The sequence below is a fragment of the Myxocyprinus asiaticus genome, chromosome 46, assembly GCF_019703515.2.
Source record: "Myxocyprinus asiaticus isolate MX2 ecotype Aquarium Trade chromosome 46, UBuf_Myxa_2, whole genome shotgun sequence".
In the NCBI taxonomy this organism is placed as follows: Eukaryota; Metazoa; Chordata; class Actinopteri; order Cypriniformes; family Catostomidae; genus Myxocyprinus; species Myxocyprinus asiaticus.
The window spans coordinates 16,318,166-16,334,857 of record NC_059389.1 but is presented as its reverse complement, the minus strand read 5'-3'; the positions used below and the strand labels follow the sequence as shown (position 1 = coordinate 16,334,857).

Genomic DNA, 16,692 nt, shown 5'->3' with positions numbered 1-16,692 from the left:
AATTGAGTTTACTTTGGCAGAATAATGTTTTGATATTGGTACGTTTTATTAAAACAAAAATAGGATATAAACATTTTTATCCAATATGTGTTTTTATTCTTTGGGGAAAACATGCTATAGTTTGTGAATTACATCATTAATGCAAGTAATGTTAATCTGTAATGTTAATCAAAAAGGCACTAAACAGTGCATTTTCCATTTACATGCACTTTACAATTAATATAAAGCGCGATTTTGTCAGACCTGGCATCATCAACACAGATAGAAAAGTAGTGCTGTTACACAGCCTTCACTGAAACTTTTTGCATTGAATATCGCTATATTCACCGTTTTAAATATAAATATTTGACAGACTGTGCGTGAGTGCTCTCATTTCATTTAATCTACAATGCGTTTAATTTATCTATCAAATTATTCACTTTCATTTCACCAGTAATCTCACAGTAAGTCCTACATCGGCTCCCGTGAAACTGTTTGCAGTCATGAAAGTGTAGCTTCTGTCTACTTGAATGGGGAAAGACCGAAATTTCCAAAACGGTTGGTCAAGGTTACGATCAAAGAACATATTTCAAAACAGCAGTCAAATCTAACAATATTGGTATCATAAACTGTGCTTCTTTACCTCAGATTACGCTAAAAATAAATATAAATAAAAAAAACAACAAAAAAAAAACGCAGTTTTCCGGCTAGTATAGCTAACGCGCATGCGCATTCTCGCGTTGTTTGACAGGCGATGTCTATATCTAAAAGGTGATTGGCTCTTTTATCTGTAAGGCGGGACTTCTTTTATACATCCGTTGACCGTTGGGCGTTCCAGAAGTGGCTCATCTCTACTAAATGCTCTCTGATGTTAGTCATCTTCATCCTCCAGTCTGGTAGATGGCGCTGCGCACTTCAAGTTAGTCCTTCACTGCAGAGAAGATGTTTTGAAAACGTCCTGATTTCTAGTGGTGTTCAAAATGTACACAGTCATTTAAAAAGATTTTGCATTCACCAGACATCTCTCTGACTGAAACACCAGCTGGATTGTCTTCACCATCGGTAAGTTTATTGCTCAAATGCGTTAAACACGGGTTTTATCCTGTTGTGTTAATTTGACAGAGACATAAACCACCCGTCACCCATCACAGCATGTTTAATGCCAGTTGTAACAAGCTTTCTCAGTTTGAGGATGATGTCAGGACGGGGCAGTTATTGTAAAATGCATATAATTAAAACAAATGTTCATGTAACAGAAAGACTTTAACAAAAATAAGAGTTTATTTTTGTGGAAAACCTGATAATCTGTTGTCATAATATAGTTCGCTCAAAAGATTAATATTTGTCGTTATTTACTTAACTTGTTGTTCCAACCCATATATATGACTTTGTTTCTTTTGTGGAACACAAAAAGGGATGTTAAGCGAAATGACAGCTTCAGCCACTATTCACTTTTTCTCCTTTTTAAGGAGAAAAAAAAAATGCAATGAAAGTGAATGGTGACTGAGACTAACATTATTATAACATCTCCCAAGGGTTTGGAACACATGAGGACGAGCAAATAATGACAATTTGGGTGAACTATCTCTTTAAAATGTAGAGGTGAACCATTTCAGAATTAACCCTTGTGCGACCTTCGGGACATTTTTGTCTTTTTCATTTTTGTTTTTTCAATCATTTTGATGGTGTAATTGCCAACGCCATAAATGTTTTCGAAAAGTGTGTATTTTTGGGGGAATTTTGATATTTCAACCTCAGTTCCTATAATACACTGTATACACAAAATAGTTACACTCAGGACCTTAAGGACAAATATGTCCCAATTGAAACCCATTAAAACTGCAATATTTGATCCCAGTGCCATTAAAGTATAAAATCATGAATTCTATGAGATTATGCTTTCATTCCGGAGCCCTGGCTTCAAAATTATTATTTTTTTTAATGTTTTCCACCAGATGGCGCCATTTTTCTCATGTTAAGCCAATGGAGTAAATACATGCTTTTTTCCTGTTTTCTGTTTGCTGTATTATAGAGCACTGCAGGCCAATTGAGTAAATGATGCAGCTAAAATTGTGTGGGTGTGTTGGTATGTATGTGTGTGTGTGTGTGTGTGAAACACAACAGTGGCATTATGCAAACAAATTGGCATTTAAAGGGTTAAAATCCTGAAAATGAATGAATATTTGGTAGTTATGATCAGGTCTGATGTTGGTTAAAAAAATCTAAGTCAGTGAAAGTGGAAAATAATATTAATATATTATTATGGTAGTTTTTTGACACAGATATTTTTTGTTCTTTAAGGACCTCTGAGTAACTTTTAAATTGACGCACAAGGGTTAATTTTAAAGAAATATTCCAGGTCCAATAGAAGTTATGCTTAATCTATAGCATTTATTGCATGATGTTAAAAAATTTACTTCAACTCGTCCCTCCTTTAATAAAAGTGAGGCACTTATAATGGAAGTGAATGGGGCCAATCTGTAAACGTTAAAATACTCTTACTGTTTTAAATGTTTAGCCACAAGATGTAAACAATATGCATGTTAACATGATTTTAGTGTGATAAAATCACATACTAACCTTTTCTGTGTATAGTTATAGCCAAATTTACCACTTTGTTGCCATGATGATATAACACCATTAATCATGTGATCCTGGTAAACAATGATTTAAACAACTTTACAGCTCACACAATACACAAGTTTAAATAGGAAAATTAATGTAAGTGTTTTTATAATATTGTAAGCGCCACATTTCTGTCTTTAAACCCTCCAAAAATTGGCCCCATTCACTTCCATTGTAAGTGCCTCATTGTAACCTCAAAAAATGAAGTTCTAATTGAATTATAGAAAGTTTTCACAAGAAATGTAATGACTTTCATTCAGATTAATTCAGTTTCATTGAGCCAACATGATTTAGTTGTATTATGTAAAATTAATGTACTGTAGTAGTTTTAACTAAATTTCATTAGGTTTGTCAAATTCTACCAGTTACTACAGTTTATTTTATAAATGTTCTTATGTTGGTACAACTTTTTATTTTGTTAATCATTGGTATATGCAAGGTGAACAAATGTAAGGACAGTGAAACTGTTGCACTGTCAAATTAATAGCAACTATTAAATTAGAGTTAAGCAGAACTCAAATCATGTATCACTTGAATGTGAAAGTCCATCCTAAATCTAATCACATGCGCCAATCTTCACAACAATGGTAACCCTCAAAATTCCAGCATTACAGACACTCTTTTTAAATAGCAATATAACAGAACATTAAACATTAACAAATCTCCTCCTATTCTCATCTTGCTCAAAAATGCATAAAATAACACACAGACTCCATTTCCACCTGCTATTACAATGTGTTTCGGGTGATCTGATCACATGTGGTCAGGTGAGACACATCACTGTTTACACCTGGTCACTTAAATGTGTCTCCTGTGACCACTTATGTTCAGATTTGGAGGGGAGGAACTCTGATTTCATGACCACATACATCAGTCACTATGTCAGTGTGTTACTGCATGATAATAAAGTCCAACAAAGTCAGAAAAGACAAAGAAATCTCAAAAATGGCACGCTGTTTCTCCCAGATGCGGTTGAAATTTAATTTAAGCTCAGGCAACATGTCAAGCAGAATTATCCATTGTTTTTGTGGTTTACCCGTATTAAAGGAGCTTCAGATGTTCGTGCTCATCACCTGTGTTGATATCAGACACACTAAAGAAGATCTGTGAAGCTCTCATGATTGTGTATGTATCCGCTTTTTTAAATGTTCAGATCGGACGATTATTTCCTTTTAACGGCACTCATAACCGACAAAGTTTAAACTCTTGTTTAAGTGCAGCGGTTGATTGACAGGTGAGGGGTGGCGCTTCACTGCTGTCGTGACGAATACAGGACGGATTCTCGTTTACACCACAAATGTGATGTGGTCACATGCGTTTTTAACCACATTCTTATGTGGTTTTTGGGATACGATCACAAAAAGTGTTAGGCCCCGTTTACACATGTATTTAATGCTGACCACATGTGATTGGATCATCTGAAACCAGGGGTGTAGATCCCCCACCCCCATTATTTATACCATGATCAATGGAAACATGTAAATGCTTCATGCTGCAGGATCTTTCACAAAAAGCAATTAAATAACTGATGATAATTAATTTGTGTCCTATGTTTCCTGCTTTCAGGTTAGTTCAGTGCTGTGCCCTTAGGTCAGCGTTACCAATGAACATGTCCCTTGCCCAGAGAGTTCTCCTCACATGGATCTTCACGCTTATCTTCCTCATAATGCTGATCCTCAAGCTGGATGACAAAATCCACTGGAACTGGTTCCTTATCTTCCTTCCTGTCTGGACTTTTGATCTCATTCTCCTGTTCATGCTCATTGTCAAAATGGCAGGCCGCTGCAAGCCAGGATTCGACCCTCGCAACGGGGCGGAGAACTTGAAGAAGCGGATGTGGTACCTTGTGGCCATGCTGCTTAAACTAGCATTCTGTCTGACGATTTGTGCAAAGTTGGAGCATCTAATGGAAATCTTAGTGAGCTGGGTTTGCATCCCTCTATGGGCGCTGCTTATCGGAGCCATGGTGGAGCTGGGGTACAATGTTTTCCACTTCAGAAGAGACTGAAAATATGAGCGGGACACTTTGAATGCCAAAAGAGATGGAAGTTATGATTCACATTAGTTTTTACTGTATACATAAGGAGAAATTATTTAGAAGTATACGGCATTCATTAAGAATTTGCACACTGTACAGCTTTGTAAAGCTCTTTTTCAGGGATTGCTTGTTTCTTTCAGGCTGACTACGCTGAATAGCCTACGTTACATGTTCATGATGCAGGGAGTTTTACCGTGGTGAGTTTCCATTCAGGTGACAGAAATGACTGCTTGTGAATATTGCTCCAATATTTATTACATTTTAGTGAAACACTGAGATCATTAGCAGGGTACTGTACCTCTAACATGATGGACAATAAAAATAACAGTTAATATGCTGCTTACACACTGTTCTTTTTTACCAGTACTGTAACAGAGCATGGTTTCCTAACAAAAATGACATATGTTCTACAATAATATTGCATATTATAGTAAATCAGTATTTCTTTATCATGCACGAATAACACACATTTACATAAAATTTTATTTTTATTTTCTCTTGTAAAGAGTGTGTGAATAATAATAAAAAAGTAAAAATGACAACATTCTTGCAGTGAAAAGGTAATGTATTTATTTTTTATTTACATTTCTTTTTTTTTTTTCATAAGCGCTATTTACACCCAAGTTTTTTCCAAGAACATTGGCGATTAGCAGGTGTTCAGCAGGTAGCAAATGATACTAATCAAGTAAAAAGTTAAAGGAATATTCAAGGTTTTATTATTATGCGTTCAGTCTCAGACATTTGGCTCACTGGTTGCTTCCACCTGAAAGAGCCCCTCCCTGGTTTTGTATTGAACAGGAAGTTCTTGCCCCTATTTTGCTATTGCAAAGCCTTTCTATCAAACTAACCAGAGAAGTTAAGTCACACCCCGTTATCTTGCATTTGCACTCGGTATGGACAAAAGTGTCCAGAGTGTTTAATTCAGACAATTATTTAAATGTTGCCTCGAGCATATGGCAGAACCCTAAATTATGTATTAATAAGTCCCCTTTCTGCTGGACAGAGTGGATTGTGAGGGGGTTTACTCACAGGTGACCTGTATGAGAGTGGAGTGTTGAGATCTTTTGAGAATTTGGTTCATCATTTTTGAGATTCCCAGATCTCAGTTTTATAGGTATTTACAGCAGTGCCACCTGCTCTGTATTGTTTTTGGGAGTAGCACACACCCCTAAAGAGGCAGACACTCTGGGAGTGGTGATTGCTGCTTTTAGAAAAGGTCATGAGGCATCAGGGTATTACTCCCTGCTGGTTCGGAGTCTGGGGGACGGAGCTTCAACTTCTCAAGAGATTATGGGACAAAGATTTAAACTTGGTACTGGAGGAGGGAGTGTGGGCTAGGATTCTAAAAAATGTCAAGTCTGCATCTAGAGATGCAAGGGTTCACCTTATACAATTCAAGATTTTACACAGATTCTATTGGACCCCCTCTAGATTGTATAGGCTTGGTCTTAAAGACACACCCACCTGCTGGTGATGCCAATCAGAAGTTGGAGACACCACCCATGTTTTTTGGTGGTGTATTAAGATCCATGAATTTTGGTTGAAGGTTCAGAGTTGTTTGTGTGACGTTTTGGGCACTCAAATTTTACTTTGCCCCAGACTTTGTATTTTGGGCGATGGGGCAATCATACATTTGGGGGATAAACACGTAAAAAATTGGGTTCTGACCAGTATCGTGATTGGCAAACAAATTATTTTAAGGGGTTGGAAGTCGGACGGAGCGCCGTCATTTCCGGAGTGGTGTGCGGAGATGGGGAGGGTGGCAGCTTTTGAGGAGGTGGCAAGTAGAAGGCTGGGGTTTGGGGATTGTTTGTCAGGAAATGGGGTAATTATTTAGCGTTTTTGGGGGACTCTCAGGGAGGGGATGGGGGGAGAGAAGTCTAGTTTAATTATGTATGTTTATTACATATTTTTATTTTATTTATTTTTTTGTGCGTGTATTATTATATGTGACCACAGGGTTTGTTCGTTGGTGATTGGGAGGGATATTAGTGGGGGTTAAATGTTGATTCTATGTGTTGTGTTTTTCTCTGTTGTGTATTTTTGAATCAATAAAAAATTTTAATTACAAAAAAGGAATATTCAGGGTTCAATAAAAGTTTAGCTCAATCGACAGCATTTGTGGCATGATTACCACAAAAAAATTAATAATTTCAACTTGTCCCTCATTTATTTAAAAAAAAAAAAACAAATTGCAGTTACAGTAAGGCACTTACAATGGAGGTAAATAGGGCCTGTCCATAAATGTTAAAATACACACTGTTAATTTGACTTAATGTTAGTTGATTGAACTTAACTTTGAAACCAGAATATTCCTTTAAATTGCAGTTAAATGATTTTCCACATCTAAAGTGTCAAAGGTTTTTAATATGTATTTTTAATGATTGATTGATTGACTAATTTGAAGTATTTAAAGGATTACTCTTATTTACTCTTAAGTTGAAGTTTCCTCTTAGAAAGAATCGTCTGAACAAAACATCTTTTGGAGGGTTAAATATTACATTAGAGTATATAAAAATAACCTTTTACTCAAGAATGTAATTTTCAACCATAAAGCATATCAAATTCCTACAACATACAATGAAAATATTAGAAAGTTATAGAGACAGTTACACAACTGTTAAAACATAACAAAAAATGATGATAACAATAAAAGGGGCATATCCACTGGCCCAGACTTAAAACATTAGTTTTTAAGTGCATGACAAAATACACTATGCTATACAAAAATACTACTGGAATTTGCTTCTCAAAACAGAATCTGCACAGGTTGATATATATTTTAAGGAATGCAAAATTTGTCAAAACATGAGAGGGCAGTTTAAAATAAAATATAGATACGCATTATTTTTTATTTATTTTTTATTTTTTTATTTTAGCTACTGGCAGTTTTATTCTATTGTATAAATTCAAAAGATCGCTGAATTTTTCTTTTGCTTAATAGCTTAACTATTAGCTTAATAGTTTTTAGGATTAGTATGTAGGTTTTAGTTTACATAGTTTTTCGGTCTGACCATCATTCTGACAGTCTTAAAAGAATTTCTGTAATTTGTTGGATAATATTCCATTGTAATATTGTGCCAAGTGCCCCAAAATATCCCATTACGTACCCCTTTGTATTTTGTGTTATAATATTTTCCATTCAAATTTGCAGACATGCATGCATCAAACCACCAGCCTGAGCTGTAATATGCTCCACAGTTTCCAGAGGGATACTGGTCATTGTCTCTGTCTGGAGTGCTGAAGAGCTTCTGGTTGTGATTGTACTTCTTACTGAACTGCATGGCATTACCAGCTGTACCAGAATAACCATCAATGGACAGACGGTATTGTTGGCTCTCACTGGCCACATAAAAGTGTTTATAAAGGGCATATTCTTTGATCCCTTTGAAGTCTTCAAGTTCTATTCGTAATGACATGTTTTTCGTCTTAGTCAGCCAGTGGATCTTGTCGTTGCCAAGCCAAAACTCACCAGTTAGTTTACCAAATCCCCTCTTGTACTCATCCCATGTGCGATTGAAACTAGTGCTGCCATCAAATCGACGCTGAATCAAGGTCCAGCCCCCATTGGAGGACCCCATGTCACAGAAGACATGGAATGTGCTGTTCTTTGATTGTGGCGTGACTCTGTATATGCCATTCTTTCGTGTTTTCGTAATGTAATCAGCGCAGTCCTGTGCAGGTCTTTTGTCTGTAGGAAATAAAAATGAGTTACTCTGTTAATAAAACATGCTATTACAATGTATCAACAACTTGAGGGAAGGTAACAAATAGAACATATTAAAGGGATAGTCCAAAAATTATATTATCATCACTTACTTAAACCTCATGTTGTTCCCATATGACTTTCTTCTGTGGAGCACAAAAGTAGATTTCAGGCAGAATGTTGGCCTTTTTACTTTTATTGCATCTGTTTTCCATACAAAGAAAGTGAATGGTGACTAAGTCTGTCATTCTGCCTAACATCCTTATGTTTTCCACAGAAAAAAGAAATGTGGGTTTTGGAACAACACGAGGGGAAGTAAATGATGGGTTGCGTCAACTTGGGCTGCATCACAATCAGCTCCCTAGTTCAATAGTCAGGGCACTTATCAGTGATCGGTCATTTATAGGGCTGTCTCAATCGCAAAATCGTGCCAGTGCACTGAAGCGTTCGCTCCCTGAATCCCAGAATGCACCGTAAAAACCAGGGAGCATCACTGCTCTCTCCGATCCCTTACCAGAAACGTTGTCTTCGGAAGTCTTTGAAGTTGTTAGAGGACGAGCACAAGAGTAAAACTATGAAGTCAAAGCCTTATTTTCTCTTTGAAACAGATGTTGTTCGTAATGTATATCATCCATAATGACCATGAAAGGGAAATGATCATTTAAATATTAGTGTTGTTAGAAGATGGTTAAAAATACACTCTTTTATGTTTTTATTTTTTCATTTACGTCATATATCTATTATAATAATACTGCACGTTTGAATATCTACTACGAAAATGCATGAAAGTGTCATTTATACAGCAGTGTAGTTGATTTATACCAGCTGTGTTTTAATGTGCAAGCTCGTAATCGAAAGTCAAAAGTGTACTAATACGTAGTGGATAAACACCCTTGCCAGTGCCTCAATTCATGTTCATGATATACTGATTCACAAGTTAGTGAGCTGATTGAGACTCACCATAACTTATTCAGCAGACACAGCTAAACGATGTACCGAAAATGTTTTGGTGTTTGTCTTTGTCGTAAAACCTCTACAACAGATAAAGTATGGTAATAGCACTCAGGGTTTCATGTGCAAAGATGTTTTTTATTATTGCTGAGTCTTTAACGCATTACAAGGATATTGTATGCATAGAAGACCTCCTGGATTTATTTATCTTTGGTTTCAAGAGTTTACTCTGGGCCACAATGGGCCAAAATTCAGTCTCATGCTTTGCCCACTTCACTCCAATCATTAGACAAGGGATTACAGCATTGGGCATGCCATGAAAATAAATCTAGTGTGCGTGCATGAAGTGTGCATTGCTTTCGAGCCTTTTTTCATACTCAAAAAAGATACCACTTCCTGATACACAAACAAAGTGAGGCCTACAGCTGGTCCTCTCCCTCTCTATTCACATCTCACAAAAGTCAAAACATCTGTTTCTCTGATGAGGATACATATCCTGCAGCATCCTCCACTGATCTTTGTTATACATTTTGTATAACATAAATTTTGGAATACTACCACTTCACCAAGATAAATTGAAGGGTCAAAGAGCTACAGAACATGTGTTCAGGATCATTTTAGATTATATTATTTCCTGAGAATAATGATCTGGGTCGTTTTTAATTGTATTTTTATTTTTGGAGATTTTTGGTTACTGTTTCAAATCTGAAACATTAGTTGTAATCTTTACAAAAAGTCATATTGCTTGTCTCATTCCACAGTACTGCAACCTTTGTGTCAAATAAACAGGCACTACTGCCATACTGTAAACATTTTTTGTGTGCCTTGATAATTAAATTGAGATGTAAATAAACAAAAAATATTCTTGCAAATTGGACTGCAGCCTTAAACAAGATGGTTTCCCTGCTGCAAAAAGCAGCTTAAACCAGCCTAAGATGTTTAGCTGATCTCCCAGGGTTGTCTGTTGGCTGGATTTCGAGGAGTTTTGGGCAATTTTCAGCTGGCCAGGCTGGGATACCAGCTTAAGGCTGGGGTATACTTAATTTTTCCACTTGCACTTCCATCTCGTGCAAGCTCAGCCTTTCAAAGTATACTCTTTTGAACATAAGCCCATATGGACGTGGTCAATGCTGCTTTGTGCTATTCTTTAGTACAGCCAAATATATGTGGATTGTCCACGTGTCTAGAAAAACTGGGCTGCACACAACGCGTACTGTGCTGATGAAAACATTTACGTCAGGCGCACTGTGTGAGATGTGGAGGCACATGGACAACGGAAGTGTACTTTGGCCTTGAGGGTTGTTTAAGATGGTTTAATCTCCTAAAAAATGTGATTGGCTTTAAGAAATCCTCACCTCTTTCTGAATCAAATGGAGGCCCGTTGTGAGTTTTAGGCTGTTCGGTTGGAATGGTGTCACAATCACCACGACAGGTGCTGTGGAGCTTGTTTTCTTCTCGGTCTCTCTCAGTTACCTCATCACTGACTGCATTTGATTTAAATCCCTCTGCTGTGTCCTCAGGGCTAAGTGAGAACAGTTTGGCTCCCTTTATTTCTTCAACATTGGTAAGCCTTTCCAAAACAACTGGAATTGTGTCTTTTTCTCCATCATTGCCTTGGACATTGTCCACACTATTTGGATTAGATAATATCTCCCCCGACTGGTCTTTCACTCTGTCTTCGTTAAGTTTAATAAGCTCCAGTTCGCTTGTTGCTCCGGTGTTTTCAAAGCTTATGGGTGTCAAGGCAGTATTCTGACTGATGCTTTTAAATATTTCAACATGTGTGTTTGTACGTTTAGGAATGTTTTTTGTTCTTTCTTCATGGTCTGTGTCCGTAATAGAGACTATTGCATCATTGGAGGTCATGAATGGAGTTGCATTTACCCCTGATATTCCTTTCATCAGAGTGGGTGTAGTTGGTTCTAAATTTTGGGGCATTGACATTTTCCTCCCACCGCTGATCTTGTCCACTCCAAATGGGGTTTCACCTTTGGTATCAGCAGTTCCTAAGCTAAATTGCTCATTTTCTTCTACACCCGTAGCTGAATTTGAGTCCCCACTATGTAGAGTGTATTTTAAATCCTCTTTGTTTTGGTTCTCTGTACCATTCACCATGTTTGAGATCATCTGTTTATCACTGCTGTGTTCTCCAATCCGGGTCTTACTGTGTTTAATTGTGTCCAAATCTATTATGTCACTTTCATGTTGAGTCTCTCTCCCTGGTAGTGATTTTGACTCTATATTGGTGATGGTCAACCTGTGATTCTCCAATACGTTTGCACCCCTCACCTGAATGGTGTCTTTAGTTTCTTGGTTCTGATTCTGTTCTTTAGTAGATGTTGTCCCAATAGGCCTGATGAACTGAGTCATCATACTTTCCTTTGTCTTTAAGCCTCTGTTTGGATTGTTTGTTGTAGGCACAGTTTGAAAAGTTGGCCTTTTCCTTATGTAGATTGGTTTTATCACTCCAGTGCTGTTTTTTCCTCTGCCTGAGAAGGACAGCTTAGGACGGAGCACAACACTATCATTTACTGACACTTTGGTCATCACATTGGGTTGTTTGGGTTCTCTAAATGGAATCAAAGTTGTTGGGTGTCTGTCTGGACGTTTAGGGAGGTTCGGCATCCTCTGTGTGATATTTTTCACAGATCTCATCTTGTTTTGACTTGGTTCTTGTATCTTGCTGATGTTCCTTTTGCTGTTTAAAGTGACAATGTTTAACCCCTCCTCTCCACTTTTAGCTTTGGGTGAAAATGTTGAACTGGGTGTAGAATTTCTTTTTGATATCTGGCCTACTACAAGTGATTCAGTCTTATTTGCCATCCTCATTGGAACATCTGTTGATACACTGCTCTTCACAGTTGGGGTAAGGGTGGGGCTCACCAGATCTGTTCCCACCAAGGTGGTTTTAGCATTGCTCAAGATTTCCTTCTTCACAGTCCTTGCACTCAGTGAGTTAAAACCGATTTCCTCTTTGGCTGCCTCTGAATGTTCAACGTCAGTGAACGTTCCTGAAAGTCTCTGATCTTTAAGATCTGAAGCCAGTGGATTACCCTCCATTGCATTAAAAGGGCTATTAACCCTATCCATAAATAGGGATTTTTGTTCCTTTTTTCCAGTTTCTGTTTCTTTAACTGGGTTTAAAAACCTTTCATTTTCAACCTGTCTTTGTGGAGAAGATGAGTCTGCTCTGCTTGCTTTGGTACTATTCTTTGCCTCCCTACTTGTAATTACGAGACTTACATTAAATCCCACATGTTCATTCCCTTCTTTAACCATGTTTGGCTGTTCATCTCTGTCTGTAACACTAGATATTGACTTATTTGTTGCTTTTTGATTCATGTCACCTTGGTATACTTTTCTCAAATTTGTTGCAATCTCAGTCTTGTTTAGCTTTCTGGAACTTTCCACCCCAACTATAGTTACTTGGCTTGCATCTTTCAGGCCTTGTCTGTAGTCTATTGTTGAAGTAAGTCCCCTACTTGCATCTTGTTTGTTTTCAATCTTTTGGTTGTCAGTTGATGGGGTTAGTCCACTGCTTGTCCCAGGGTTTGTGTCTGCTATATAAGGGTTTGTTTCTTTTACCTGCATAATGGCAGTCCCCTCTGAGGACAATCCAGTCCTTCTAGGCCCAATCTTGACTGCCCTGTCCCCAGCTTGGGGATTTGCCTTCCTCACCACTGTAGGGTTCTTCAATCTGTCCTCATTGCTTACTTTGGCACCTCTGCTGTTTACATATGTCTTTGGTCTCAGCTCTTCACCTACTCCAGGAAAGTTTATAACCCTTTTGTTCTCAGATGATGGGCTTAAATCCATTGTTTTAGTGTTTGCATTCCCTGAAATGCTGCTTAATCCATTCTTATACAGCACATTCTGCACCCTCCTTCTTACTGACAGGATGCCACTGATGTTCTTTACATTTCCATCCTTGAGAATTTTCAACTGCTGTTTCCTATGGGATGTGGGTTGTATGTCATCTTGATTTCTAGGAAGGGAGGGTTCAATTGATTCACCTAGTTGATCAGTTGCAGGTGAAAGCACCTGTTTTGCCTCATATATGTCCTCTGGTGATTCTGAAAAGGATGGATTGAATATTTTCACTTCTCTGCTCATCTCAGACCTCTGATCAGTGGTTCCTTGGTCTACATCAGTCCTTCTATCAATGGTCCATCCTTGTCTTTCCAAAATGGAGGGATCCAGCCTTTTCATACCAACTCTGATGTTTCTCTCACTTAGTGTGTCTCCTAAGGTTGATGTGATGATCCCCACCACTTGTTCTCCACTGGGAATGTCACTTTGTCTGTCCATAATGGTGATGTTATGCCTTGGACATTGAGCTCTCATTGCCTCCTCTTGCTCACTCTGGTCCTTCTGTCCACCCCTCTCGACTCTCTTTTTGTCCTTACACTCCTGACAGTCCCTCATCAGCCAGTTCACCGCCTCCTTTAGGTTCTGTAGCTCTTTGGCCATCTTCTCCAGCTCCTTAAAGGGCCTGGGCAACTGGATAGAGAGAGGAGGGAGGGTGATTCGGTAGGGGCAAAAGGTCTCCTCATCCCCGCAGTGCTCTAGGGGCTTCAGCATGACCCATGAAGCAGTGTCCTTGGACTCTGGGCAGCTGTCACACACTGAAAATGCTAACAGGCCCCCCCATACGTACATCACAGCAATCCACATTGTGTCCTGTGTGGTGAGCAGGTCTGTTGCATCTGCCTAAGAGCGTAACCGAGAAGGAAAAGGAGGGTTTGGAGGACCACCTCCCTTTTGGAGAGCTCAGAGAGAGGCGATGCTTTATGATGACTCTACAGAGGAGTGTATCACAGACTCCAATCAAAGGGAAACAGCTGAACTGTCTGCATAGAATATACTCAATATATCAATAGTATAAATTGCTTCAGTATTGTATCTTTGTGCCCCATTAGTAAGATTACTGTGCATATACAAAAGGAAACTTTTTTTGTTTTGTATATTAATTATTGTGATGATTCCATAATTGATAATGAGAAGCAAAGTGAGTTTGTCAGCATTTGTATATACGTATATAGTCCCTATGAGGAATGGTTTGAATTAGCAATTGGCATGATTCAACAAAAACAGCAGACAATCACTTTGTTTTATTAAGATATTGTTGAAACATTGATTACATTGTTGATGTGAAATGGGTTATTTTTTAAATTCTGTTTTCCACTGCTGTTCATTAAGTGATTACTCTTTACATTTTTACATTATTCACTGTTAATTTATATATTTGATGACACTTTTTTTCTGGAAATAACTGATTAAATTAATATACTTTAAACAGCACACTTATTTTATTATTTTAACCTTTTTCGTTTATTCTAATGCGCTTTACTATTTGAAAGGGCATCAGGATTGGGAAGTAGAATGTGATTTGTCAGTGTCACTTATGCTGGCTTACCCTTGCTGTTTAATCAAAACCATCATGGTTATCTTCAATCTTCAATCCTGAACACACAATGCATTCTGCATATGTAATTTCCTTTGTCACATATGCAGAGATGCATATGTGCGAGAATTATGATGGCAGCCAGTTCCCAACATCCTGCCAATAAAGCTGCATGCACCACACACATGCATATGTAGACATGTGCACCCAAGACACCCCTTACAAAGAAAGTATCAGATAGTAATACCGTGGTACCTTTATATATACCATGGTAGTTACGTCGTACTTCAAGGTACTTTCAAGAATACCATGGTACTTTCTTGCAAATGACAAAAGATTCAGAACTGTGTTGTTGTGTTAAAAAGCCACTAAGTTCAGCAGTGTTTCACCCTTTGTTTCCAATAGATTTTTATGGTCCTATGTATTCAAACTTCAACTAAATGTCTGATAGATTATTGGAGAAGTTATGTTCCAACACACCTTGGTTACCATCCAGCAGTTTTGTACGAACACTGATTTGAGTGTTGAGGTGTGGTTACCCCACATCACAGAGAAAATGACATTATGCAAGATGTTGAAGCAGCCATATAAACAATGGAGCCAGAGTAGTCCAGACATTAGGCAAGAGTGGTAAACAGTTCAATCCATGTGGCTGTAATTTCATGAAAATTCCATCACCACTGTTTACAATTTCAACCTGTGTCCAAACACAATGATGGTCTCTCAAGCACTGACTTCACAATGTTTTATAGTGCTTAGAGGTAGTGTTCAACAAGCCAACTCCCAGTTTTATTAGTTAATCAGAAAAACTTTACCATTTATGGGTAAGACTGTTTTTGTGCCGTGCCCTTTATGATGTCACAGTCTGAAATCACTCTGGGATGGTTCAGCCCAATGGCAGTGTCAGTAACAATGTAAACACTGAGATTTTTCCATAGACCAGCTCACACAAACATTTGACTGCCAGTTGAGTTTGAGTACCCCATTAGCGCCTGCTATTCAGCCACTTGGCATCAAAGTGGTATTGGTTATGGACTACGTTGTGATAAAACAATAGACGTCTCTCTACATTTAGGAATCTCTGCATTCCTTACTGTTACAGCAAATTCCATGGGGAACCCAATGAAAGTAATTCAGCTTCTTTTATCCTGATTTTCAAACTGGGAGAGGCATCTGGAATTGATTGTTAAAGTGCATCAATAACAGATAATGTCAAGCCCACTTGTTTGCATTACAAAAGCCTTGACTTCATTAGACCATTGGCTATTGCATGCAAAGATTCCTCTCATTGTTGCATGCAGACTGTTAAGTTCTCTACTTCAGCCTTTTGCAAAGGAGTTTCTTGGGCGTCAAGCTAAAGGAAAGCATGAGATATACTAAGATCCTAAAGGGTTTCTAAATGCTGCATTTCTTCGAATCAGTTTAAACATATTTATTCTTGTTAATTTGTGCATGGTGTCACCTCACCATCCACACGAAAGCCTGACATCACTCACATTGTTACATAACAAATCCGTACAAACCAAATCAAATGTTGTAATGTCAGATGTGTATGTGAGATTTGATCTTGCATATCAACACCAACTGGGCGGGGAGGAGAATTTACGGTAAAAACTGACTTAAATATTGATCTGTTTCTCAACCACACATATCATCTTCTGAAGATATCAGTTTAATCACTGGAGTCTTATGTGCATTTTGGAACTTCAAAATGTTGGTGCTCATTCACTTTCATTGTGAGGACCTACAGAGCTGAAATATTCTTAATATCTTTGTGTTCTGCTGAAGAAAGGAAGTCATACACATCTAGAATGGCATGAGGGTGAGTAAATGAGAGAATTTTCATTTTGAGGTGAACTATCCCTTTAAAATCAGAATCTGGCATGTAATACTGATGACAGGGTAGGTTAAAATAATTTAGCGTAACCTCATGCTGCAAAAAAGTAAAACATGACACAGTCTGCATTGTGTCAGCAGTTATTTAAAACA

At 37.9% G+C, this 16,692-nt stretch overlaps 3 protein-coding genes across 3 annotated transcripts in view; 2 read left to right on the top strand and 1 right to left on the bottom strand.

The window, feature by feature from the left end:
* The window catches only part of LOC127435794 (mitochondrial inner membrane protease subunit 2), a 139,829-nt gene extending 135,544 nt beyond the window's left edge, over window positions 1-4,285 (top strand). Inside the window, exon 6 of the mRNA XM_051689502.1 lies at window positions 4,171-4,285. Coding sequence (XP_051545462.1) covers window positions 4,171-4,194 — 24 coding nt within the window. The 3' untranslated portion in view covers window positions 4,195-4,285. The remainder of the gene's footprint in view (window positions 1-4,170) is intronic.
* LOC127435795 (transmembrane protein 60-like) lies at window positions 4,208-6,987 on the top strand. The gene has a single exon (XM_051689504.1). It carries the CDS (start codon window positions 4,208-4,210, stop codon window positions 4,610-4,612), a length of 405 nt encoding a protein of 134 aa, XP_051545464.1. The 3' UTR covers window positions 4,613-6,987.
* Window positions 6,821-14,209, bottom strand: LOC127435792 (uncharacterized). Its single transcript, XM_051689496.1, has 2 exons — window positions 10,655-14,209; window positions 6,821-8,333 (listed from the first exon to the last, which is right to left on the bottom strand). The coding sequence occupies exons 1-2, from the start codon at window positions 13,971-13,973 to the stop codon at window positions 7,630-7,632; spliced, it is 4,023 nt and encodes a 1,340-aa protein (XP_051545456.1). The 5' UTR covers window positions 13,974-14,209; the 3' UTR covers window positions 6,821-7,629.
* Window positions 14,210-16,692: the final 2,483 nt, after the last annotated feature.

Coding starts and splice junctions, on each gene's coding strand:
- LOC127435795 (XM_051689504.1), top strand. CDS start 4,208: ATGAACATGTCCCTTGCCCAGAGAGTTCTCCTCACATGGATCTTCACG.
- LOC127435792 (XM_051689496.1), bottom strand. CDS start 13,973: ATGTGGATTGCTGTGATGTACGTATGGGGGGGCCTGTTAGCATTTTCA. Junction 8,334..10,654: donor TCCATTTGATTCAGAAAGAG/GTGAGGATTTCT, acceptor TATTTCCTACAG/ACAAAAGACCTGCACAGGAC.